Below are 25,094 nucleotides of genomic sequence, written 5' to 3'. Positions count from 1 at the left end.
CCTTCCTTTACAGAGTGTGCTCTGGAGGTTTAAGTTCTCCCAGCTGAAGGGGTCTTCTGACGACGGGAAAGCTCGGGTGAAGCTGCTCTTTCAGAGTCTGGACACCAAGCAGATCGAGATGAAGGTAGGGACTCGTCCATGGCACAGCCTCGCCTGAGTGAACCGGGTGTCCGGGGCTGGGCGTGCCGTTTCCTGGCCTGTGGAATCACCAGAATGCAAGTGTGAACCCTCCTCAGAGTCAGCCAGGGTGTCCTGGGAACCCAGGGTGTGTCTCCTGTTAGAGGCCTTAATATCCTAAAACTGTAGTCATTGAAACCCATCACTTAATTCCACCGAAAAGTACAGTTTCTTAGTGAATATTAGCAGGAAATCAGTGGTTAAACGTACAGGAGAAGTCGATTTTTAAGGGAAGAGTTGTACAAATTGCATTATGTGATGACTTGTCTGTGACATTAAGGACACACTGCTCTGTAAATTCAAAGGATCTGGACATAACTTACCAGTTATGTGGAAAGAGGGAAGGTGCACCCACCCGCATCCAGGTCAGAGCCAGCATCACCCGGCCTGGGGACGCAGCCCCGGCCACCCAGAGGCTGCTCTGTCAGCCGCTGGGTGGAAGAGGCCCAGAGCTGACCGGGCGCTGACCGGATGCTGTCCTCTCCACTGCCTCTGGTGCTGGATGCAGGCCTTCCCCCACCGCCTCTGGTGCTGGACACTGTCCTTCCCCCACCACCTCTGGGGCTGGACGCTGTCCTTCCCCCACCGCCTCTGGTGCTGGACGCAGGCCTGCTGAGGGTGTGCAGGGGACCCCTGCTGCCTCCACCCGGCCGCGCAGGCCTGGCCCACGTTGCCACACCTCCCCACACAGGGAGCTACTCGGGGAATTTTCTGAACTCTGCCAGCCCGTCATCAGTGCCATGGGAGTGCTTACACCACAGCCCCCAGCGACGCTGCGGCTCGGAGCACAGCACCACCTGGGTCATGAAGCCCCCAAGTGGAAGACCCACACATGACCCCTGGTGGGCCTGTCTCCACCCCAGACGTGCGAGCCTTCATGTTATGAGAACCAGAAAGTGGCTGTGCCCTGATCCGAGTCCCCTGAGAACGAGACGTGGAACCTGCTCTGTGCGCGGTCGTTCCTGCTGAGTGTCACTTTGAGTTGTGTTTGTTTGGGACGTTTTCAGAGGAAAATTACACAGGATGTTCATGTACATTAGGTTTCATTCATTTATTTAACAGTCATCAATTTCAAGTACAGCTTTGCTCAGTCTCCACGTTGAATCCTTTGGGAAGGACAGTGGTTAAGCCTTCCTTTGAAATACAGTTTGTATTCACTGTGGACAGGGACTGTAGCCATGAAATTAAATGACGCTTGCTCCTTGGAAGAAAAGCTGTGACCAACCTAGACAGCACATTAAAAAGCAGAGACATCACTTTGTCAACAAAGATCTGTCTAGTCAAAGCTATGGTCTTTCCAGTAATCATGTACAGATATGAGATTTGAACCATAAAGAAGGTTAAGTGCTGAAGAAGTCACACTTTTGAACTGTGGTGCTGGAGGAGACTCTTGAGAGTCCCTTGGACTGCAAGGAGATCAAACCAGGTCAATCTTAAAGGAAATCAGTCCTGAATATTCATTGAAAAGCCTGATGTTGAAGCTGAAACTCCAGTACTTTGGCCACCTGATGCGAAGAACTGACTGATTAGAAAAGGTCCTGATGCTGAGAAAGACTGAAGGCAGGAGGAGACGGGGATGACAGAGGATGAGATGGTTGGATGGCATCACCAACTCAATGGACATGAGTCTGAGCAAACTCCGGGAGTTGGTGATGGACGGAGGCCTGATGTGCTTCAGTCCACAGGGTTGCAAAGAAGTGGACACAATTGAGTGACTGAACAACAAGTGTGCATTGCCACAGCTGGGTGGAAGCTCTTCTTCTAAATTACGGTGGACTTCAGAACCCGCCTCGGGCGTCGGGCCATTAGACTGCACTCGGGGGACGCTAAGAGCCCGGACGGCCGCCGCTCGTCAGAAGGCCCCCTGTGGTCTCCTGACAGTTTCTGACGAACATCTGCCGTGTGTGCCGTGAGAGGGTAACGCGGGCGGCTCCGTGAAGAAGTGTGATTTCCAGAGGAGGTTTACGGAGGCCGCGCAGGCGACGTTCACACTCAGACGTTGATTGAAAGTGTCACCCTTGTGAGAGACGCGGAGTTCCTGAGAGTGGGGCTCGTGAGAGAAGGAGCGTTTCCTCAAGTTCAGGAACCTCGTTCTTTGTAGTCTGACAGCTCAGTGCAGACCCGCCCAGCTCCCTGAGAGTTTTACCTAATTAAGGAAAAGATCAAGGTGTTAAAACATCAGAAGTTGGTAATTAGACTAAGCTGCAGATCATATTTAAACTCAGTATTTCAGCCACAATGAAATGTTAAAGGAGTTTAATAAAAATCTAGGTCCTTAGGATAAATGAATTGCAGAGGAGACTACCTGGGCGGCTGGGTTAGAGCAGGGCCTGAGCCCGACACTCGGGTGCCCGGCTGCCGGCTCCCTGCTAGAGCTGTCTGGCTGCAGAAGCCACAGACACACGCACTCACGCGTGTGCACGCATGTGCATGGATGCCTGCAGCACAGCGTGCACTGCACACACAGGCACACGTACACGCGGAGACACGCACACCTGTGGAGGGGCACATGTGTGCATGTATGTTCACACACGTGCAGGTGAAGCCAGACTCTGTCTCCTAATTGTGACTCGGTGGGCCCGGCTGTGTGACATCCAGGCAGGGACCACCGTGAGCCCCAGGCTTTGTGAAGGCTGAGGACCCAGCACAGATGGACTCCGGGTTCCACACGGAGGACCTGAGTGCCATCCCACGTTAGTTACCAGAAATCGGGAATCGACCCATTAGTCGGGATGTCTGTGCACAAAACCCCCAGAGACCCGCGCATCTGTGCTGCAGCCCTTCCTGCTTTGTGAGTGTGTGTTCTCGAGTCCACGCTGGTGGTGCTGAGAATGCAGCGCCTGCGAGTGCTCTGCTGTGCCGTTCCACGCTCAGTGTGTAAGCACGTTGCGCTTTTCTGGCAGGAGCTGGAGTTTCAGGATCTGACGGCGGTCCTGCACTGCATCCACTCCTTCATGGCTGCGAGGGTGGCCTCCGTGGACCCCGCGTTCATGGACACTCAGAGCCTCGCCGGAAGGTACATGTATAGCAGCTGAGCGGGGCTTCTGTGGAGCACTGAAAATTAAATTATTTTCTTAAGAAATGACCATTTGCTGCACAATATTGGCACTTTGTGTGATTTTATAATGATCCTATAGTTGTGATACCAATAAAATATGTCACTAGTTTCCAGAGACGAGTCAGCCTTGTTCACTCTGACAGGGGATGCGGCCTCCCCTCAGGCAGAGCTGTGGTTGAGAAAACTCAACTCCCCGTTGAAACACTCCATCACCCACGTTTCTCAGACCGCGTGGAGGCACCAGCAGCTCACGCTGCACCCCACACGGCTGAAACCCACCATTTATTTTCAGAAAGCACACGAGAGGAAATGCCAAGAGCTCACCACATTTATTTCCCCCGAGAATGAAAAGTTTTCCTTTGAATTTCGTTAATCTACCCCAGGACGTCGGATGCGGTCCCTGTGCTCCACATTAACTACAGGTGGTCACACGGAGCTCAGAGTCAGAGAAGACAAGCAGCAGGTGACATCCTTACGTGTGGGATCCTGAATTTAAGTCAAATGAACTCAGTCACAGGGCAGAAACCGACTCACAGACGCAGAAAACAGACTCACGGTCACCAGAGGGGAAAGGCTGCAGGGAGGGACGCCCTGGGGCTTTGGGATTCACATACGCACACTAACGTGTGTGTGTGCTCAGTCAAGTCCGACTGTTTGCAACCCCATGGGCTGCAGCCCGCCAGGCTCCTCTGTCCCTGGGACTCTCCAGGCTAGAACACTGGCGTGGGTTGTCCTTTCCTCCTCCGGGGGACCTTCCTGACCAAGGATCAAACCCAGCTTCCTGCACTGCAGGCAGACGTCTTTCCGCTGAGCCACCTGGAGGGCCCATATACCACGAATATTTCAAAAGGAAAACGATATGAAGATGCAGTGTTGCCGACAGCCAACTCGATTTCACTTGGAAAAGCCTTTTCTCTCTGTAGCCGTGTCCCTGCTGGACACGGGGCCGTGCACACAGGGTGCCCCTCTCAGGAGGCCTTTCCGCCCCTCTGGCCGCCTTGGACAAATGGACACCGGCCCGTTTGGCTGCCCTGCAGACCCGCCATGGGGCAGAGGGGACACTGGGCCCCCACTGGAAGCCCGGGGAAGTCAATCAGAAAGAGAGGATTGGTGGAAACACACAGTGGAAACTGTGAGGCTCCCAACAGGCTAAACCGGGATAAAATCAGCCCGGCGTAATTTAAAGGGAAGACTAATTTCTTGTCCGCCTGGGCTGATAAAATTCACTTTTGTCATAGAAAATACATCACAAAATACATCGAAAATTGTGAGTTTATTTTATGTACAAATATTTTAGCACACAAAGTATTGGGTATTTGTCATTAAATTGAATTAAACGGAATGCACATTTTAACTCACTATCCATTATGAAATAATCCATGTGCATTATAATGGGTTAAACAGTCAGAGATAAGTAAGGACTGCATCTTACTGCACCTCTGACCTGGTGATGCGAGGAACCGTGGCCTTGTTACTCCACCGTGAGACAGAAAAGAGGCCAGCGCTCACAGATGAGATGGTGATAATCACTCGGAGAATAACGTGACGTAAATATGTCTCACAGGGGTGGGAGCAGCCATGTTATGCCGCATGGTCAAGCCAGGCCATGCGGTGAGGTGTCCCTGGGGCTGGAAGGACCACAGGGATGCACGATGAGGATGCCTGGGAAGCCGGATGGGGGGGCCCAGGAGGATGAGCCTGTGAGGGGGGCTGGGCCCACAGATGATGGCTTGGGGTGAGCCAGGGTGAGCAGGGGCCGACTGGACGGGGCGGGTCCGGGGAGGAGATGGCCGTCCTTGTGACAGTCTCGTTCAGATCAGCACCCGTGGGGCGTCCGGCTGTTGGCAGGAACATCAGCATCTCTGAGCCTCGGCTTCCTCGTGTGAAGATAGCAAGGAAGCCCTGGCCTCGTCGGGACGTTCCGGGAGGAGCACGCGGTCACACGTTTGCAACGTCCCATCCTTCCTCCAGGCACTGGCCTGGGAAACACGCGTCCACGTTTGCTCAGCCCGTGGCTTCTGCAAATTCTCTCAACCAGGAGACTATTACTGCTTCCCCAGGAAGCTGCCCCGTTTTTGCCACAAGGAATCACAAGCCCGGAGCGCAGGGCTTTTCCCCACAGAGCCCTTTTAGCCTGGACTCCTGGGCTCTGATTTGTGTCATTTCCACAGCATTCAACCTTCATCCTTGTTAAGCTTCTACATTCAGAAAACTCATTTTGCAAAGTTATTGCAGGTCGGTGGGTGGGGGGAGCTCCTGGCTTACAGAAAACACACGCACTTGTACGTAACATTGAGAAACACTAGACTTTGCAGCGACTGAGAAGAATCGTGCAGTTACAGTGTGCGGCCTCCTCCAGCAGCCTGAGTGAGAAAGTAAACGTACTTCACGCTGCAGTGAAGCTAAGGATGCTTCATTGCAGGTTTGAGTTTAGTGAGGATTTTCATCGGCGAGAACTGAATATGCCCTCCACGTCAACTCTCTTCATGTCCCAGCAAGTCAGTCACTAATGACTAAGCCTTTTATCTTTAACAGAATTTTAAACAGAGTTGCTTTCTAATCTCATGTCCTTGTGGCAGAAATTGTGAGCGATAGAGGTGATGCAAGCGCCGCCCTCGCAGAGCCTTTCTGGGCCTTTCTCCTCAACAGAGCGTCCTCTTCCGCATCTGAAAGGTCGAGGGCACCGGTCCAGGCACCCCTGTGGGCACCTGGGCCTTTCTCCTCAGCCTGGACAGAGCGTCCTCCTCCGCATCTGAAAGGTCGAGGGCACCGGTCCAGGCACCCCTGTGGGCACCTGGGCGCTGAGGTCACAGAGGATGTGTGATCCCGGGAGCTGGGCCCAGGTCCGTCCAGCAACACCTCTGTGGATGGTGCACTCTGCTCTCCCCAGAGAAGCCGACCTCACAGCTGACCCCCGCCCCGCTCCACCCTCCAAAGGTCCCCTCCCGCTGGCCCCCAGGAGCACCCACTCCCGCCCGGCCTCGGAGGACACGGCTGACCCCTGCCCCACCCCACCCTCTCCAGGCTCACCCCCGCTGGCCCCCAGGAGCACCCACCCCAGCCCAGCCTTGGATCTGCAGTGGAAGGACGCAGCTGCCACACCCGCCTCTAACCCAAGCCGCCAGGCTCCGCTGGGGACCCATCTCTGCAGAATGGGGCTCTGAGTGCCCGTCAGTCAGGGTGAATTCCAGACTCCTCGGGGGCTGGAAGACTAAACACAGCAGGAGAAAAAGAGCCCTGGAGCCCACACTGCAGAGCGGGTGTCAGGGCGAACCCTGCCAGCCCCTCAACCTCGGGCCGAGTCCACACCTGGGGTCCCACCAGCAGAGTGGGCACGAGGGCTTTCCCAGCCAGAGCCCAGGCACGGACCACCAGCGTCAGCCTAGACGAGACCACTGACGTGTCCAGGCTGGCCCTGCCCATGTGGCCTGTGGGTGGCAGCAGGGAGAGCCCCCCAGTGACCCAGGCAGGACCACGCCTGCAGGCGGCCACGTCACCGTGGACAGGAGGAGCGCATGTGTGGCAGGGGGCGGAGCAGGTCCCCGGCACAGACCACGTCCAAGCGCGCATGTGAACTGGCTGTGGAGGGCCCGGGGCCGCGGTCACGTTTCTTCACCAGAGTCCACGTGAACCGCCCAAATGGCCCCCTTTCCTAGATTGTCTGTCAGCAGTGACTGGGGCATGTCAGGAAAGCCGTATAGGTTTTTGTTTATAACTCATCAAATATCAGCGCTCTTGATGCACAGTATAAAACAGGTCATCAGAGTGTTTAATAAACCAGAAAAGCCCGAGACCCTCTCGACATCCACCGACGTCTCCAGCATCCCTTAAAGTGACTTAAATTGCACAAAAGAAAGAATAAAGCTGCCCCTTCTTCCCTCTGTTTCCTGGAGGACGGTGGCCTCGGTCTGCCCCCCGCCCCCTCGGGGCAGGGCTGTGGGGCTGAGCTTCTGACAGACCCTCAGAGCCCCGGGCAGGCGTGAAGGCTCAAAGCCCCGGGGCTCCGTCACTACCTGATGCGTTTGCTCAGCCCAAGCTCTTCTGAGCTGCTGGTGAGTACGCAGAGTGGGCACCACTGAGCTGGAAACCCTTGAGGGCTCAGTGGGAGGGACGCTTCACCCGCCAGCGGGCACCGCACGGACTTCGGGCTCTGCAAGTGTCATGAGAGCTCAAGGACCCACTGCCCTCGGACACGGCTGGCCGTGGCAAGGGCACAGCCACGTCAGGGCCAGCCTCCGAGGCTGTGTCACGCTGACCCCCTTTGATCGTCCACGTGGCATCCGCTGAGGACTCGGGGTCCCAGATCTCCTCCGGGATCGCCCTCACCCCAGGCCCTGACAGCTGTCACCAGTGGGGTCCAGGAGAGGCTCCTGGCCCGCGTCTCCCTGAGCCCTCGCGTGTCAGGCAGCGGCGCCCCCCGCACTCCTCAGGCAAACTCTCTGAAGCTCCGGCCTGCACGCAGCTCCGGTGCTCAGAGCCCGAGTCCAAGCTTGAACCGCTCCCCCTGCTCCTCGCTCCCTCCTTCGACCGTTTCCCGAGTCAGAACGGGTCCCCAAGACTTCAGGTGGCAAACTCAGCCTGCTGGGGGTCCCCGTTTTCAGGAAAGCGAGTCTCCGAGTCCCTGGCTTGCTGACAGCCGGGTCTGGCCCCTCCTCTCGCCGTCCAGCCTGTCCCCGCTGCTTCAGGGAGAAATCACCAAAGCCGCTGAGGGACGCCCACCTGCTTGTCTGACTGTGGTCCCTGCAGATGGAGCCTTCCAACACTGATGATGGCATTCGATGCTTCAGGGGCCTCCCGATGCTCAGAGGCCTTGCGCGTGTGTGGGCGTCTAACCTCAGCTGTCCTGCAGGAAGCATCCTCCAGGCTCGAATAAGTCCCAAAGGAAACAGGGCTTCCCCGATGGCTCAGCTGGTAAAGAATCCACCTGCAGTGCAGGAGACACACGAGATGCAGGGTTGATCCCAGGGTCGGGAAGGTCCCCTGGAGGAGGAGACAGACGCCCACTGCAGGATTCCTGCTGGAGAATCCCATGGACAGAGGAGCCTGGTGGGCTATGTCCACGGCGCACCTCAGGCTTGACTAAGTCCCAGAAGGAGAGAGGGGGAAGAGGAGGAGAAAGATGATCTTCATGCATCGAAGAGAAAAACCCCGGGACTCAGATGGAGACTGCAGAAGCTGCCCCCTACAAACCGGGAGACACACTCTGTCCCCTCCAAGAAACGGGGCTGCGGCTGGGTCATGGTGGGCCATCGGCAGGTCTTGGAGAGTCTGACGCCTCTGAAGACCACGGTGCTCTTCACACGGAATTTCATGCAGAAAAGCCAGAGGTGAGCGCCAGGGTTACCAGGGACCTTGGTTCCTTCTTTGCCAACACGTAGGCTCTCTTTCCCTTTCTTATTCCACAGCCAGAGCCTCAACATCAGTGGGCCCAGGTGAGGTCGCACCTGCTCCCTGAGCCACCAGCAGGCGGCACTCTGTGGCAACACAGAGGCCAACGTCCAGTCGCCCGGGGCTGGGAGCCAGTCCAGCCCAGTGACGTGGGCGGGAGGCAGAGCCCAGAGCCGGTTTATAGGCGGGAGGCCAAGGGTCGCCTGCCCTGCACACCTGCCTCCAGGCTGAGCAGAGGAGAAGGTCAGGCCTTGTATCTTGCTTTTTTCTGGGAGCAATCTGTCACTGAGACCTGCAGAGTGGTCCGAGGGAGGTGGTGGTTTGGGCCCAGGCTCGTCTGGAGCCAGCTGGATGAGGGGCTCTGGGCGGACGGTGCTAGGTTTCCTGTGATCTCAGCGCAGAAGCGCTGCCGGCAGGTGTGGCCAGGGGGTCCGTGGTCAGCGTCCCCCAGCGCACTCTGGGCTCCACCTGATTTCACAAAGTCTGTGGCCCAAAAATAACAACAGAAAGCCGGAGGTTAGGAAAAGAGAAACATTTGATGACGAATCTTCTGCTTTGTCTTAACAGCTCTGCAATTCTGAAATCGGTTTATAAGCAGGAAAAAGAAAGTTGTAGGAAACCCTATGTCCATTTAGGAATTTTATTTACCTCTTTTCTAAAGGCTAAATTCCCTGTATTCTTCTTTTTAAAAAAAAAAAAAAAAAACCAAGATGTGTTATAGGAAATAGATTTATCTTATTCCTAGTAGTTACTCCCAGAAATTTTACACCATTCAACATCCCCATGAATTAAAATGGGTTGTCACTGAGCTGCTCCGGGGACCACGGCCGCCCAAGAGGAAAGATCTGTTTTCAGACAGTCGAGCAGGCAAGGCTGGTCCCTGCCACGGGCAATCAGCCCCCCAGAGTCAGACCCAGGCCAAGGGGTCAGACAGGATGCAGGCACCACTGCGCAGGGGAGCGGAGACAGGGCTCCCCGTGGGGGCCGCCTGACGTGCGCCTCCTCGCAGATGCGGGCACGGGCCGTGCTGGGTGTGGTGCTAGCCGTCACCTGCGCCGGAGCCGTCTTCTCGTTCCTCCTGAGACCTGGGGGCCTCCTTTGGGGTGAGTAGCCGTAAATTACGGTCTTCCAAAATCATAAAGGAACTGCTTGGAGCTACCAGATCAGAAAGCGTCTTGAGTTCTCCAGAGTCAGGTAAGACTGCTTCAGTGTTTCTTTGGCTTTCCAAGAAAAGAATGATAATTCTTGAGTTTAGAAGAATTAAAACACAATTCTTTCTGAAAAATAACTGACTTTCTTATGATTATGCAACAGAAAACTTCAATTTTACCTGCTCATATATTTAAAAAAAACATTTCTTTGGGAGTCGTTGTGTGTTCCTTGACCACACAATCATTTCTCATTAAGTCACTTCTGTGTCGTATTTTCTGGAATCAGGGGGCCGCAATGCCAAATTCAGTTGAGAAAGGTACAGCTGTGCTGTGGTTGAAATCATCACAGCTCAAACTCTGCTTTTGTTTTGGAAAAAAGAAAAGAAAAAAGTCTCAAACACAGAGAAGGATGTTCCTGGAGGGAACGACACGGGAGGGCGTCTCCACAAGGCTCTCTGGCCGCCAGTGTCTGCACCAGGGGCCTCGCCAGGCAGGTTCGCCCCACTGGGGTCATCAGGGGTGGACGCTCTGCTCCCCCAGCCCCTCCTTAGAGACCCTGGTCACCCGCAGGCCTGGTGAGCCACCGAGTCCCCACAGTCACATTCAGCCCCAGGGAGCCTCCTGCTGGGAGCCCCCACATCTCCAGCGCCACTGAGTACGGCTTCGTGGCCACATGGACAGTTGCTCCAAAGCCCTCCTTGCACTTAGATGCTCCTTGAGAAATCGGCCTGGCCTTTGAGGCCGAGAGGAGGCCAGGGTGCAGCTCCGTCCCTGCACGCTGCTGACGGGGCCATTTTCCTGTCTGGAAATGGAGGAGACTAGAAAGCTCTCTACTGCGGTCCTATTTGTGAGTGCCACTGAGACGCTCCGTTTCAAGTATTGAGTGCATGCTGTCTGGACAACACAAACTAGAAAACACAAGTTCCAGCTCCATCTTAAACGTCCCTCATCCTCCAAGCCCAGTAAACCCACGAGGCCAAGACGTGGCACAGGATGAGTTGCAGTAAATGCTTATGAACTAGTTGGTCATCTCATGTCACACTTATCGAGACCTAGTTCTACAAAACCATAGCAACAAAGTCCTCACGAGCACGATCTGTTCGATAAAATGGGAAAGTGCCTGCACACAAGAGCTCCAGGTGTGAGAAAGCACGCATTGTTTAGGAACTGGGGAAGTTACAGCTTTTCTAGAGCGATTTTTACTATTTCCCCACCTTTAAGAGGCTCTTTCTTAAACTTTCAGTATATATATAAATAATACACGACACAGAATTTGATAAAAAAAGCCCTGCGCTTGGTACTAATGTATCGTTCATTAGAGGATTTCAAAGCTGACTAATTACTTGCTTACTTTTGAAAATTACTTATTTAGAAAATATTATTAGTCATAGTGTTTAAAGTTTATAATCTTTAATACAATGACACTTTTTCCAATTGATAAGCCATCAGTCATTTTAAACAAAACAATTACATGTTCAGTCAGTTCAGTTCAGCCGCTCAGTCATGTGCAACTCCCTGCGACCCCATGAATCGCAGCATGCCAGGCCTCCCTGTCCATCACCAACTCCCGGAGTTCATTCAGACTCACGTCCATTGAGTCTGTGATGCCATCCAGCCATCTCATCCTCCGTCGTCCCCTTCTCCTCCTGCCCCCAAACCCTCCCAGCATCAGAGTCTTTTCCAATCAGTCAACTCTTGGCATGAGGTGGCCAAAGTACTGGAGTTTCAGCTTTAGCATCATTCCTTCCAAAGAACACCCAGGGCTGATCTCCTTTAGAATGGACTGGTTGGATCTCCTTGCAGTCCAAGGGACTCTCAAGAATCTTCTCCAACACCACAGTTCAAAAGCATCAATTCTTCGGTGTTCAGCCTTCTTCACAGTCCAACTCACATCCATACATAACCACTGGAAAAACCATAGCCTTGACTAGATGGACATTTGTTGGCAAAGTAATGTCTCTGCTTTTGAATATGCTGTCTAGGTTGGTCATAACATTTCTTCTAAGGAGTAAGTGTCTTTTAATTTCATGGCGGCAGTCAGCATCTGCAGTGATTTTGGAGCCCAGAATTACATGTTAACTTTCTGTTTGTTCATTCATTTTTGATGGAAGTGAACTTGACTTAGGGCTTCCCAGGTGGTGCCAGTGGTAGAGAATCCGCCTGCCAACTTGACTTAGGGCTTCCCAGGTGGTGCCAGTGGTAGAGAATCCGCCTGCCAGCGCAGGAGATACAAGAGACACAGGTTCAGTCCTTGGGTCGGAAAGATCCCCTGGAGGAGGAAGTGGCAACCCACTCCAGTATCCTTGGCTGGAAAATCCCACAGACAGAGGAGACTGGCAGGCTACAGTCCCCGGGGCCACAGAAAGACAGACAGGGCTGAGCGCCTGAGCACGTGGCTGATTTACGATGCTGGGTTAGTTTTAGGTGTACAGCAAGGGAATCAGTTACATGAGCCGTGCTAAGTCGCTCAGTCATGTCCGATTCTTTGTGACCCTGTGGACTGGAGCCCACCAGGCTCCTGTGTCCACGGGATTTTCCAGGCAGGAACACTGGAGTGTGTTGCCATTTCCTCCTGCAGGGGATCTTCCCGACCCGGGGATCGAACCTGTGTCTCTGATGTCTCCTGCACTGGCAGGAAGGCCCTTTACCCCTCGTGCCAACTCAGAAGCCCACATGTACATTTGTGTGTGTGTACACACGCATTCTTTTTCTGATTCTTTCCCCTCGTAGGCTGTTACAGAATCCTGAGTACATGGTTCCCTGTGTTATACAGTAGCTCCTGGTTGCTTAGCTATCTTTCACACTGAAGGGTTGAACTTTCTTTGGCATGTTGCCTTCATCAGTTACATCTCTCCACAGCCACAACCTCCATGACAAACCAGCAGACTTCTTGTCTGAGCTGGGTTATGTCACTCAGGCTCACAGACACGAGCCGTCGGGGCTCCCTGTCACCTGTGCAGAGCCCACGGAGGGCGCGGGGCAGGAGGTCCAGGCCTGGACCACGGGTGCCCGTTGGGTGCCCAGGGGCGCCCCTCAGGCTGGGGTCTCTGCTGGGTGGGCTGCTCCTCCCATTGGCCCTAGAGAGGGCAGGGCTGTGGGCAGGCTCATGCCCACCTCCCGGGGCCGCTCGTGGACACAACAGGCACGTGGGCATCTGGCTGATAAACACTCGGGAACAGGTGCCCTTCGCCTGACAGCAGGTCTGTGAACTGTAGGACTGTTTGTGTATCAAGTCTTTAAGCCCTTCCTCAAAAACTCCACACAGAGCGTTTATCGTGGAAATCACGTGCCTTCATCACCACACGGACCGTGATTCATTTCTAGGGGTTTGTGCAAAGTCGAGACCGAAGTGCAAGGATGTTTATGGCAAATGTTCCAACGCTTTGTAGCTGTTAGGAGAGAATCAGATGCGAGTGAACCAGGGGCAGTGGGGGCCCTGATGGGGGGAAGGGGGCAGGGAGGGGAGGGAGTTGGGGGGGATGGGAGGGGGTTCGGGGGGAGTGGGGGGAGGGAAAGGGGGGACGAAGGGGAGTCGTAACGGGGTGGAGGCCCAGAACCACCTGGTCGTCACTGCATCAAGCTGGACATGGAAGAGAAACCTAAGCGGGCAGAGACTTTGTGGATTTTGTGTTTGATCCTGTGATGCTTCATTCGTAGGAGAGACCGAGGAGTCTCAGGTCAGGGGCATCGTGGAGGCCAGCAGGCTCCTGGTGGACAAGTCCGTCTACGCTGCGATGAGAAGGTATGGTGCCTGGGAGTGGGCGGTGGGGCGTCTGCATGGATCTGCTGAGCTTCCTCTTCACGATGTCCCCCATTTTCAAGTTAGGAGCTGAAACTCACATGGCTTATTCATGTTTCTAGGATCGTGTGCAAGTAACTGAGAACCTCATTCAGCCTCAAAGTTTCTCTCTTAGCAAAACAGAGCAAAGGGCAGTGACGCAGTGGGAATTCAGTATTTCCCGGTTCGAAAGGCCTGGCTCCTGGAAAACTGCCCGCAGACTGAGGAGGGGAGGGGGCGTCCAGACACACAGGTGTAAGTTTACCTAGGAATTAAATCTGCCCAGCAGTCTTTTTGAATCGTTAGGGAACACCTTAATTTTAAACAGAATCAACACTGAGGATATTATAGTTGTTGTTTACTTGCTAAGTCCTGTCGGACTCTTTTGCAATGCCGTGGACTGCAGCCCAACACGCTTCTCTGTCCATGGGATTTCTCAGGCAAGAATCCTGGAGTGGGTTGCCATTTCCTCTCCAAGCACAACCAACGAAAATCTAAAATGCAGGTGTTATCTTCACAAGTGTGCTGTTTTGTTGGAAACTAAGCAGTAATTATTTAAGCTCTCAAGATACAAAACATCACAGGGCAGGGGTTGATGTATTTCAAAATGTCTATTATTCCCGCCAGAAAAAGTCCCTGCTGTCCATGTTGGCTCCAACCAAGTTTTATTTATTTTATAAAAATTTGAATCAAAGGAAAAAAAAGAGAAGACATATTTCCCATGAAGTCAGACTATGTTGGTGTGAACACACCGAGGTGTCAGCTCTCCATGAAGCGGGCAAGGGCATCCCCAGGGGTTGTGAAGGGCTGCCCCTCCTGCCCCTGGGTGGCCTGCCTTCTCTGAGGGGAGCTCACTCCTGACACAAAGTTGGCAAAATGTGCGGCCTGGGGGCTTTGTCTTAAATGCAAACGTTGAAACAGAGGCCGCATGCTTACTATGCTAACAGTGGATTTTAATAAGAGCAGAAGAAAAGCCATTGAAACCTTGAAAACAGGCCGCCCTACTGAAACCAGAGCCCCAGAAAGCTGAGTCCCAGGCCTGTTGCTGCTCAGCCGTGAGGAGCTGCTCCGCTGAGTGCGGGCACCCGAGGAGCCACAGCCTCAGGGCCTCAGGATCTGGGACCGAGACGGCTGCTGGCTCCCAGAGCCCTGCCCAGTGGTGGGGACCCACATGTCCAACCGGACTTTTTTCAAGTTACATAATTGACTTATTCACAGTGATAGCCTCAGAAAGATTAATTAGTACTTAAAATAACCTTGTGTGCATCTGTGTGAAGTCGCTTCAGTGGTGTCTGACTCTTGTGACCTTGTGGACTGTAGCCTGCCAGGCTCCTCTGTCCATGAAATTTCCCAGGCATGGATACTGGAGTGGGTTGCCATACCCTGCTGCAGGGGCTCTTCCTGACCCAGGGACTGAGCCCATGCCTCTTGCATCTCCTGGACTGGCAGGCGGGTTCTATAGCAGAAGCCCTTAAAATATCCTTAAATAACACTGCTGCTGCTACTGCTGCTAAGTCGCTTCAGTCGTGTCCGACTCTGTGCGACCCCATAGACGGCAGCCCACCCAGCTCCCCCATCCCTGGGATTCTCCAGGCAAGAACACTGGAGTGGGTTGCCATAAAAACCATTATTTCACAGTAGGCTAAAAAAAAATCCATATAAAATGTGAGACCGCCTTATCTAAACAAAACATGAAAGTCTATTACAAAGAATAACGTGAATCAGTGGCAAACACACACATGTGAGCCCCTGTCAAAAAGTGTTCTAAACGCATCAGAGTCTCTGCTTCCATGGACAGGCGACGAGCAAGCCCATTTACTACCTGGATTTTGACAAGCAGGCTGACCTCACACAGCGGTGACAAGGACCGAGGGAGCTTGCTTGAGCAAGTCTGTCCGTCTTCACCTTCCAGCAGACTGTCTGCACTCGGGTCCTGTCCCTTCACTGAATCCCTGGTCCTCACTTGTGATTCAGGCTCACATGATTGATGATCAAGTGGTCACCAAACGCCATAAAAGAACAACTGACTTCACATCTCCTCTCGGTGGGCTCCCCAGGTGGCGCTAGTGGTCAGGAACCCTCCTGCCAGTGCAGGAGGCGTGATGAGATGTGGGCTCAAGCCCTGGGTCGGGAAGATCCCCTGGACGCACCCCCTCCAGTGTGCTCGCCTGGAGAAGCCCACAGACAGAGGGGCCTGGCAGGCTACGGTCCTTGCGGTCGCAGAGAGTGGGACGCGACCGAAGCGACTTGGCACACACATCCTGCCGGGGACCAGCCCCGGCTGATCCAGGGTATTCGAAGGAGAGACGGCGTCGGCGAGGGTCAGGATACGATAGCTTCAATTAGATATTAATTAGAGATATAAAGAGTAATAGAATAAGGATAGCTCAGTAGGAAAATTCAGTGGAGAAAAGAGGCTGAGTAGCTTGGTTTACGCGGGAGACCAATAAAACTTCAAGACAAGAAGTTTGCACCACTTACGTAGGCCGCAGGCGTCCTTCCGTTCTCCCGAAGGAGAGGAGACACTGAGGCCTCCCCGGTCGGATCTTAGAAGCCCAGGCATAATTAGTAAGCATGGTGGGTTCCGCGCTCCAGATGGAGACTCAACCAGAGTGAGAGAGAGAGAGCGACATGGGGAGACCAGTATTTCGAGAAACTGATCCCAATTCTTTATTTTCCAGAGTCTGTTTTTATACACTGAGATGTTATACAAAAGTCACGTGGGGACAGCAGTCCTGACTTTTATTAAAGTCAGGTGCTTCACACAAATGTATACAGAGGTCTTAGGGGTGTTACATCATCTTCTGGCCAGGGGGGCCTGCTGACAATTTACGACCCTCTCCTTGTGACAGTGGTCAGTCAATCAGGACACTTATTTCTCCAGGGCTGATTATTCTCAAAACAGACGCCACCCAAATAAAGTTACATTCCTATAGGGTGAGGGTGTAGTGGGTTTTAGTTAAGGAAAGAATTTACTTAGCCTAAGGTCTAACGTGATTAATATCAAAGGTTAATACTTATTTCTTCTATATATTCATTAATGTGTGTAAGGGCAGGGGATGTGGAGACTTAGCAACAAACATTGGCTCAACAAATGAAAAACCCTTCATCAACACAATTTCTAATTAGCCCACTCACTATACTTATAGTTTTCTAACTTCTCTAAAGAACCTGTTTTTAGAGGGTTTAAAGCATCTCGTGCCTCTCACGGTTGGGAGGCTGTGAGCAATCACATGTGGCCCGATGAGCCTGTCAGGCAGACTAGAGAACCTTCAGAGGAGTTTGTAGGTTAAAACACTCTTGTCACACCCAGGAATTATTATTAACTGGAGCTCTAGGTTAACTCCTTCTCCGAAAGAGGTGGTGGGGGACAGCCCCCCGTAAAGTCAGAGATGTAGGTGAGAGCACAAAGTAGTAAAGTAGGCAGGCTCTGGTAATGGGGGTAGATGCTCGAGGAGTTCCAGGGGGACTCCTGAGGCTCGATCCCGCCTTTGCGTATGTCGAGCCTCCTTCCTCATGACCTTTGTCACGGGCGGAGTACCTCACTCTGGCCCCCAACATCCCACTCCTCTTTGTGCCTAGAAACCTCCACAAAAGGGAAGTCATTTCCCCAGCGCAACTTCTGTCTTTTTCCAAACTCCCTGAGCCCACGAGCCGCGCTGCGTCCCGGGCGGCGGAGGTCATGGAGGCCTCGGTGCAGGAGGCGGCGAGACGGGGCCACCTGAGGTCTGGACCCTCCCAGCTGCCCACAGGTGAGCGCCCGGGGGGGCAGGGCTGAGCGCGGGGAGCTGGGGAGGGTCCTCGCAGGGCGCGAGGCCTGTGCCGCCCGCCGGTGCACGGGACGAGTGAGCAGCTCGAGACTCTGGTCAAGCGCCACGACATCCTGGCTCTGCCGGGTGGGAATCACTGTTTCCCTGCTGTTGAGACTGAGCTTGGAGAGCCAGCTCAACAGTCTCAGCGTCCTGCCCTATGGTGTGAAATAACTGGAAGGTTCTTCCAAGGCCCCCACCGATGTGGTTAAAACTCGAGGAAACAAGTCTCTGGGGGAGGCAGCGTGGCCCAGGGAGACTAGGATGGCCGCCCCACTTCTGAGCAAACTGCCTCTGAGGGCCTGCTGGGGCCTCTGGGGTCGAACGTGCTCCCCCTGAAAGGAGCAGCCACGGGGTCGAACGTGCTCCCCCGAAAGGAGCAGTAACGGGGTCGAACGTGCTCCCCCGAAAGGAGCAGTCGCACCGCGGTCCACTCGGCTGGGCGCAGGCAGACCAGGAGACTGGGGGCTGCGTCCACCAAGGACTCCGCTGACTTAAGAATCTGAGTGGCGTTTAAGTGGAATTCCATTCCACTTCCGGACGGAAGTGCTTTCGAACATGAGGCCCATGGGTGAGTGCTAGGACGAGGAACTGGACAGACAGGATCAGTTTCAGTGAACTCCTGCAGGCTTCTCCAGGGTGGTGCCACGAGCTACTCAGTCTCTGAGTTTTTCCTCCCAGCTAGCTGTAGGTTAGTTTAATGCTGATTTACTTTAGAATGAGACAGACTCAGCTAAATTGAGGTTAACCAGAATTCTCAGACACTAAGCTTAGCAGTTCAGTTTAACCAACTTTATAGCAACCGAGGACCCATCTGAAAAGGTTTTCGTTGAAGCAGCTGAAAACCATTTCTGAGGACTGTCGGTCTGTGGTCCCGTCCTGCGGTGATGACCGCGGCCAGGAGTCCTCGGCCTTGCGTTCTGGCTGTGGGCAAAGCCGTCGCCCGGGTCTGTGGGTGCGGGTGGAGCTTCAGTGGACAGGTTCAGTCCAGGCAAAGGTGCAGAACTGAAGACCCCTGTAGTCTAGGGTGCTTTTGTTATTCCCGTCATCAGCGTAGCCGGTCTAGAACACTCAGGATGCAACACCAGGGACAGGCCCCGATGCCCCCACCAGCCCATCACCATCGGCATCTACAATCTTACGTTGGTACCCTCCCTCCCAGATGCGTCGTAATGTTGGTTCTGTATTAATGCAGCTACAGTTGTGGTCCTTCTCGTGGACTTTGTTTGTTAAACTCTCGTGTGTGCTTGAGCATCTTCTGGTACGAAGAATTTCTGCCTGTTTTGTTTAGGAAAGTCCATTTCTCCATCAGCTGAACAAAATTGTGGCCTAAGCTTTATTCAGCTGTCCACAGAGTCATTCCATAGAGGTTGTACAGTGAACATTAATAATTAGGAAGCTGTTTTGTTTCTCCTCCCTTTGAAATTGGGATGTATGCTTTCTGGTGTTTTGCTAGTGAATATCTCATTTCGTTGGTATCCGGTCAGTTTTATGGCATTGTCTTTGATACGAACCATCTGGGAGAAACAATGATTTCTTCAACTAAGAGTCCTTGCTTGTATTTGTCACAAATAGCAACAAAACTGGCAAAAACAAGAACAGACTGTTTTCTTGGGCCCTAAAGCTAGAAAGATTTATAAGAAGGACCCAACATCATCAACACGAAGCGGAAAAGGAGGGTTTTGTAGAGGGATGCTTGGACATCGATAGGAAGCATCTGAGGCAGGGTCGGGGGCTGATCAAGGCCATGCAGTCACTGTCTTCTGGGGCTGGGGTGGCGGGAAACCCGGGGTTCTACATCCAGGCTCCCATCGCTGGGGCCAGAACACTCAGAATCGCTTTGCTGAAAGATCACAAAGCAAAGAAAAAATGTTAAATCTCACATTCCCAGCAATGAGGACACTCCAGAAGGGTAAATGAGGAAGGGGTGGTTTCAAGGAGGAGGAAGGGCCTCCCGCTAAGAGGGGCAAAGCCTCCGTGTGAGTCCTGCGGCAGGGGTGGGGCGAGGCTAGGACAGGCACTGGGCAGGCAGGTCGTCACCACAGCACAGGGCTGATGCCGGGGCCTTCCCTCAGATGCTCTCTCGGAGGGGCTGCTGAGCGCAATCGCAAACCTGTCCGGATGCCTGCCTTACATGCTGCCGCCCAGATGCCCGGCCACCTGCCTGGCCAGCAAGTACAGGCTCATCTCAGGCGCCTGCAACAACAGGTACTTCCCGGGGCCGTCTCCCCGCAAATTGGGTTTGGATGTGACAGTCGCCATCAGGAGGGACGGTCCCTGGATCATCTGAGATTTTGTAAGGAAAGCGCATAATATGACTCTACCCAGTGATAGGAAGCGGTCTGGCCTCTCCCTACACCCACGTCCCCAGTACTCCTGTGTGTGTCTTTAATAAGACACAGGTCTCAAAGGTCTTCAGCTCCCAGGCAGACAGGAACCACTCTCACCAGGAGGTTAGCTGTAAAACTCCCCGGCTTCCCTGGGGTCACCCCAGATTTCTTCTGTCTCTTCCTCTGCGTGTCTGCCGTCCACTCTCGGCTCGCTCCACCCGGAGGTCAGTCCATTCAGGCAGCGCCCGGGTGTCCCGGGTCACCCTCGGCCTCCAGGCCCCTGCACAGTGAGCCCCACGGCCCGGCTCCAGGGAGACTGTGCCCGCAGGCAGGTGTGGAGCCGGGGACGGCAGGACCAGGCCCTGATCTCCTCTGCCCAGGGCTGCCCTCTCTGCCGTCACCCCGCCCGCGATGAGCGGGCAGCCCAGCCTCCCAGCTGTTGGGCTCGAGTGGACGTGCCGTCCAGGGAAATGTGGGTGAAGGCAAGTCTCTCTCCTTCCATGGTGACGACTGTATCTTGCGTCCCAGTATTTACAGTAACCAGATCCAAATGACCAACAGGAATGTTACACTTCTTTTTCTGCCCAAATCATAAAACACCTGCCCAGAGACCTGGAGTGACAGCGCCCTGAAGCCGAGTTTGCTGCTTATAAATGAGCTGCCGGGGCCACTGTGCTGAGGGTCAGCCCCGAGGTCACTGATTCTCTGTAGGCTCAGACGTGCCCGCTCCAAAAGCCAGTGTTCTCACATCCAGTTCTTATCAGAAGAGGCCCAGAGACTGTCAGGCTCCTGGGGCCCGGGAGAGAGGAGCTGGTGCTCAGATAGATCCTGATGGGCGGATACCTGTCTCCCTGTGAAACTGCCCTCCAGAGAGTTTCCCCCACTGCTTGTCAGCTCTGCGACCCTTCCCAGGGAGGTCACTAATGCAAAGCTACTAAAGGAGCCACGTGCTGGGGACTGAGTTATCCCACCCCAGCCAAGCAGCTTCTAAGAGTGGGGCCACGAGGCCCCCCACGGCACCCCGGGTCCTGCCCAGGAGGCTGGGCTCTGACCCCAGTGAGACAGTCACGAAGACCACGTGCCCTCCCAGGAGCTGCTGAAACCCAACAGTCAGTCAGCAAAAACCCTGTCGCGTGAGCAGTTAGGTTAACACTCGTGTGATTCTTGAGTCAAAGAGCCACATTTTATGGGATTTCGATAAGGAGCGGCCACTGTAACCGATCACAACACCGCGTGAAGGCTGACTCACTGCAGCTGATGAAACGCGGTCCTAAAGCGAACCCCTCCAGTGGTGCTAGAGAGCAGCGGAGGGTTGATGCTAGAATTCATGCCCATTCCCTGTCCTTCAGATAGAAGGGGGCATCGCTCCTGAGAGCGGGGCTGGGCAGGAGTCACGGGAGAAAGGAAGCGCCTTGTCTCCAGGGTCAGGAGCCACGGGCGGCCCCGCCTCAAACAGGCACTTAGAGATGGTCCGACAGTCCTCAGCGCACGGCTCCTCTCCCTCTCGGGCAGGACACCAAACAGGCCACATTCACGTAGGAACGGTGGTGGGAGATATAGTCCACTGGTAATAAGTTAGTGTCAGAACCACTATTTTTTTAAAAAAAATTCATTTATTTAATTGGAGGCTAATTACTTTACAATATTGTATTGGTTTTGCCATACATTGACATGAATCCGCCACGGGTGTACACGTGTTCCCCATCCTGAATCCCCCTCCCACCTCCCTCCCCATCCCATCCCTCTGGGTCATCCCAGTGCACCAGCCCCGAGCACCCTGTCTCATGCATCGAACCTGGACTGGCGATTAGTTATACGTATATTATACATGTTTCAGTGCCATTCTCCCAAATCATCCCACCCTCGCCTTGTCCCACAGAGTCCAAAAGTCTGTTCTTTCCATCTGTGTCTCTTTTGCTGTCTTGCATATAGGGTCCTTGTTACCAGCTTTCTAAATTCCACATATGCATTAATATACTGTATTGGTGCTTTTCTTTCTGGCTTACTTCACTCTGTATAATAGGCTCCAGTTTCATCCATCTCATTAGAACTGATTCAAATGCATTCTTTTTAATAGCTGAATAATATTCCTTTGTGTAAGTGTACCACAGCTTTCTTATCCATTCGTCTGCCAGTGGACACCTAGGTTGCTTCCATGTCCTGGCTAATGTAAACAGTGCTGCGATGAACACTGGGGTACACATGTCTCTTTCAATTCTGAAAGCCACTGATTTTCAGTATTTGTATTTACAAATACTTTAAAAGCTTTAAAACCCTTAGCAGCTTGCCCCAGTTCTTGTGGCCTTCACTGCCTAGATGTTCTGAGTGCCTACATGTCAGATGCAGGAAAGAAGCGGAGAAGTCTGGACCCTGGTCTTCTCTGACTCAGCTGACTCTGCTGCGTGACCTCAGAGAGCCCAGCACAATGGGCTCCTGTTCACCTGCAAACTCCAGCCCCGCTCCTGCCTTTTTGGAAGACTCTGTAACCACCAACCATCCCAATGGCTATTACTGCCATAGGGCTGTGTTGATAAAGACCGAGGGACCTTGGATACCACAACTTTGAACAAAAGAATCCATTTTTATAGAACAGAGCAAATTTTTCTCTAACAGAAAACTCCCATATTTTTCTTTTCTCTTGAAAAAACGTTTCCATTCTAATTTTTCTGATTTTTTTCCTACATGTAGGAAACTTTATGATTAAAGGTATCTTATTTTCTCCTTTTACATAGTCCTTTACTTTCACGTGTGTTCTGTAGGTATTTTATCCTTATATTTTGTAAATGTTTATATTCGTGTGTTTATATGTTTACGTATTTGATCGCCTATGTATAGCCTTACTATTCATATCTGATTTGCTCAGGACTAGTTACCAACCATTAGTCTCTCATTTTCTCATTGTGAGAAACATTTCTGGGACATATTGATTCTTCATTTCAGTTCAGTTCAGTCGCTCAGTCGTATCCGACTCTTCGTGACCCCCATGGACTGCAGCATGCCAGGCCTCCCTGTCCATCACCAACTCCCGGAGCTTGCTCAAACTCATGTCCATTGAGTCGGTGATGCCATCCAACCATCTCATCCTCTGTCGTCCCCTTTTCCTCCTGCCTTCAATCTTTCCCAGCATCAGGGTCTTTTCAAATGAGTCAGCTCTTCACATCAGGTGGCCAAAGTATTGGAGTTTCAGCTTCAGCAGCAGTCCTTCCAATGAATATTCAGGACTGATTTCCTTTAGGATGAACTGGTTGGATCTCCTTGCTGTCCAACGGGCTCTTAAAAGTCTTTTCCAACACCACAGTTCAAAAGCATCAATTCTTTGGCACTCAGCTTTCTTTGTAGTCCAACTCTCACATCCATACATGAGTACTGGAAAAACCATAGCTTTGACTAGATGGACCTTTATTGGTAAAGTAATGTCTCTGCTTTTCAAAAAACTGTCTAGGTTGGTCATAGCTTTCCTTCCAAGGAGCAAGTGTCTTTTTATTTCATGGCTGTAGTCACCATCTGCAGTGACTTTGCAGCTCAAGAAAATAAAGTCTCTCACTGTTTCCATTGTTTCCTCATCTATTTACCATGAAGTGATGGGACCAGATGCCATGATCTTAGTTTTCTGAATGTTGAGTTTTAAGCCTACTTTTCACTCTCCTCTTTCACTTTTATCAAGAGGCTCTTGAGTTCTTTTTCACTTTCTGCCATAAGGATGGTGTCATCTGCATATCTGAGGTTATTGATATATTTCCCAGCAAACTTGATTCAAGCTTGTGCTTCATTCAGCCCAGCGTTTCTCATGATGTACTCTGCCTATAAGTTAAATAAGCAGGGTGACAATATACAGTCTTGACATGCTCCTTTCCCGATTTGGAACCAGTCTGTTCCATGTCCAGTTCTAACTGCTGCTTCTTGACCGGCAAACAGATTTCTTGGGAGGCAGGTCAGGTGGTCTGGTATTCCCAGGCTCTTTTAAGAATTCTCCAGTTTGTTGTGATCCACACAGTCAAAGGGTAGTCAATAAAGCAGAAATAGATGTTTTTTGGAACTTTCTTGCTTTTTCAATGATCTAATGGGTGTTGGCAATTTGATCTCTAGTTCCTCTGCCTTTTCTAAATCCAGCTTGAACATCTGGAAGTTCATGGTTCACATACTGTAGAAGCCTGGCTTGGAGAATTTTGAGCATTACTTTGCTAGCGTGTGAGATGAGTGCAATTGTGCGGTAGTTTGAACACTCTTTGGCTTTCCTTTCTTTGGGATTGGAATGAAAACTGACCTTTTCCAGTTTGATTGATTCTTATTAATACCTTAATATTAATATTGATTTTTATTAATACCTTTCTCCTTGAGGCACCTTCACGACACAAAATTCAGGCTCAAAAGTCATTTGTAAAATCAAAATGACATTAGGCAGAACTCTGCCTCATCAGGAACTTTATGTTTTTGTCAAGACATATCTTGGCCAGTAGAATGAAACCGCAGATCTGTCTGTTTAGGGGAAAAAATCCCCATTTTCCCCTTTGGCTGAGTCCATCTCATTGTCTGATCCACCAACCAAGTGACAGTTACTCTCTCCCAGAAAAAGCCTGACTTATTTTTGATTCAAATAAAAGTATGAATACAGCCATCCCACTTGTGCCTCAAGAACACTTCAGGAAGTTCCCTCCATCTCACTTTCTAGCAGAAACTTTGTCCTCCAGGTAAACACTGGAGACAGGAAAGGGCACCTGCCCGGGTGGCTGCAGGACATCCTGAGGGAGGGTGCTCAGAGGAATCAGGGCACGCCTTTGTGGGGAGCCCTGGGGGGTGCCTGTGGCGCATCTCGAGTTCCCAGGTGAGAGGCAGCCTCAGAGGCAAAGCTGAAGCTGGGCGGCGGGGGCACCGGCTCGTGGACGCACAGCACGCGTCAGTTCAGGCGCTGGGCGGGGGGCACGTGCGGCTGCCGTGGAAGTCAGTTCCCCCGAGACCACGGCACCTGCGCATCCCCCGAGCATCTCCGCACTGCGGGGCGTGGAGCCCCCGCTGAACCAAGGGCTTCACCCTCCGGTCACCCCCAGGAGCAGCCGCACCATGTGGCTTCACCCAGAGACCGTGCTGCCAGGTCATAGCACCTGCCGTGGCTGCCTCCCTCCTCCTGGACTCCAACACAGCTCGTGCCCTTCTGTCTCCACAGAGACCACCCCCGCTGGGGAGCCTCCAACACAGCGCTGGCCAGATGGCTGCCCCCCGCCTACGAGGATGGCATCAGTGAGCCCCGAGGCTGGAACCCCCACTTCCTGTACAAGGGCTTTCCCCTGCCCCCGGTCAGTGCTGCCAGAGCAGGGCTGCAAGGAGTCTCGGAACTTGGCAAACCTTCCCTCCCCTGGGGGGCCCAGTCTCTGATGAGACCCTGCTCCGCAGGTCAGGCCCCAGCGG

At 52.8% G+C, this 25,094-nt stretch overlaps 2 protein-coding genes across 4 annotated transcripts in view; both read left to right on the top strand.

The window, feature by feature from the left end:
- Positions 1-3,348, top strand: part of SNTG2 (syntrophin gamma 2) — a 119,394-nt gene extending 116,046 nt beyond the window's left edge. Inside the window, exons 16-17 of the mRNA XM_061426777.1 lie at positions 14-124; positions 3,081-3,348. Of these exons, the coding sequence (XP_061282761.1) occupies positions 14-124; positions 3,081-3,212 (243 nt within the window). The 3' untranslated portion in view covers positions 3,213-3,348. The remainder of the gene's footprint in view (positions 1-13; positions 125-3,080) is intronic.
- Positions 3,349-8,587: 5,239 nt separating this feature from the next.
- Positions 8,588-25,094, top strand: part of TPO (thyroid peroxidase) — a 35,796-nt gene continuing 19,289 nt past the window's right edge. Inside the window, exons 1-6 of one of the 3 annotated variants that reach the window (XM_061426776.1) lie at positions 8,588-8,866; positions 9,633-9,726; positions 13,432-13,516; positions 17,135-17,304; positions 19,437-19,569; positions 24,853-24,982. In XM_061426776.1, coding sequence (XP_061282760.1) covers positions 9,633-9,726; positions 13,432-13,516; positions 17,135-17,304; positions 19,437-19,569; positions 24,853-24,982 — 612 coding nt within the window. In that variant the 5' untranslated portion in view covers positions 8,588-8,866. The remainder of the gene's footprint in view (positions 8,867-9,632; positions 9,727-13,431; positions 13,517-17,134; positions 17,305-19,436; positions 19,570-24,852; positions 24,983-25,094) is intronic. The other 2 variants (XM_061426775.1, XM_061426774.1) reach the window with 2 other exon arrangements.

This window comes from Bos javanicus, chromosome 8 (genome assembly GCF_032452875.1).
Source record: "Bos javanicus breed banteng chromosome 8, ARS-OSU_banteng_1.0, whole genome shotgun sequence".
Taxonomy (NCBI): Eukaryota; Metazoa; Chordata; class Mammalia; order Artiodactyla; family Bovidae; genus Bos; species Bos javanicus.
This window is presented reverse-complemented; position numbering and strand designations above follow the sequence as displayed.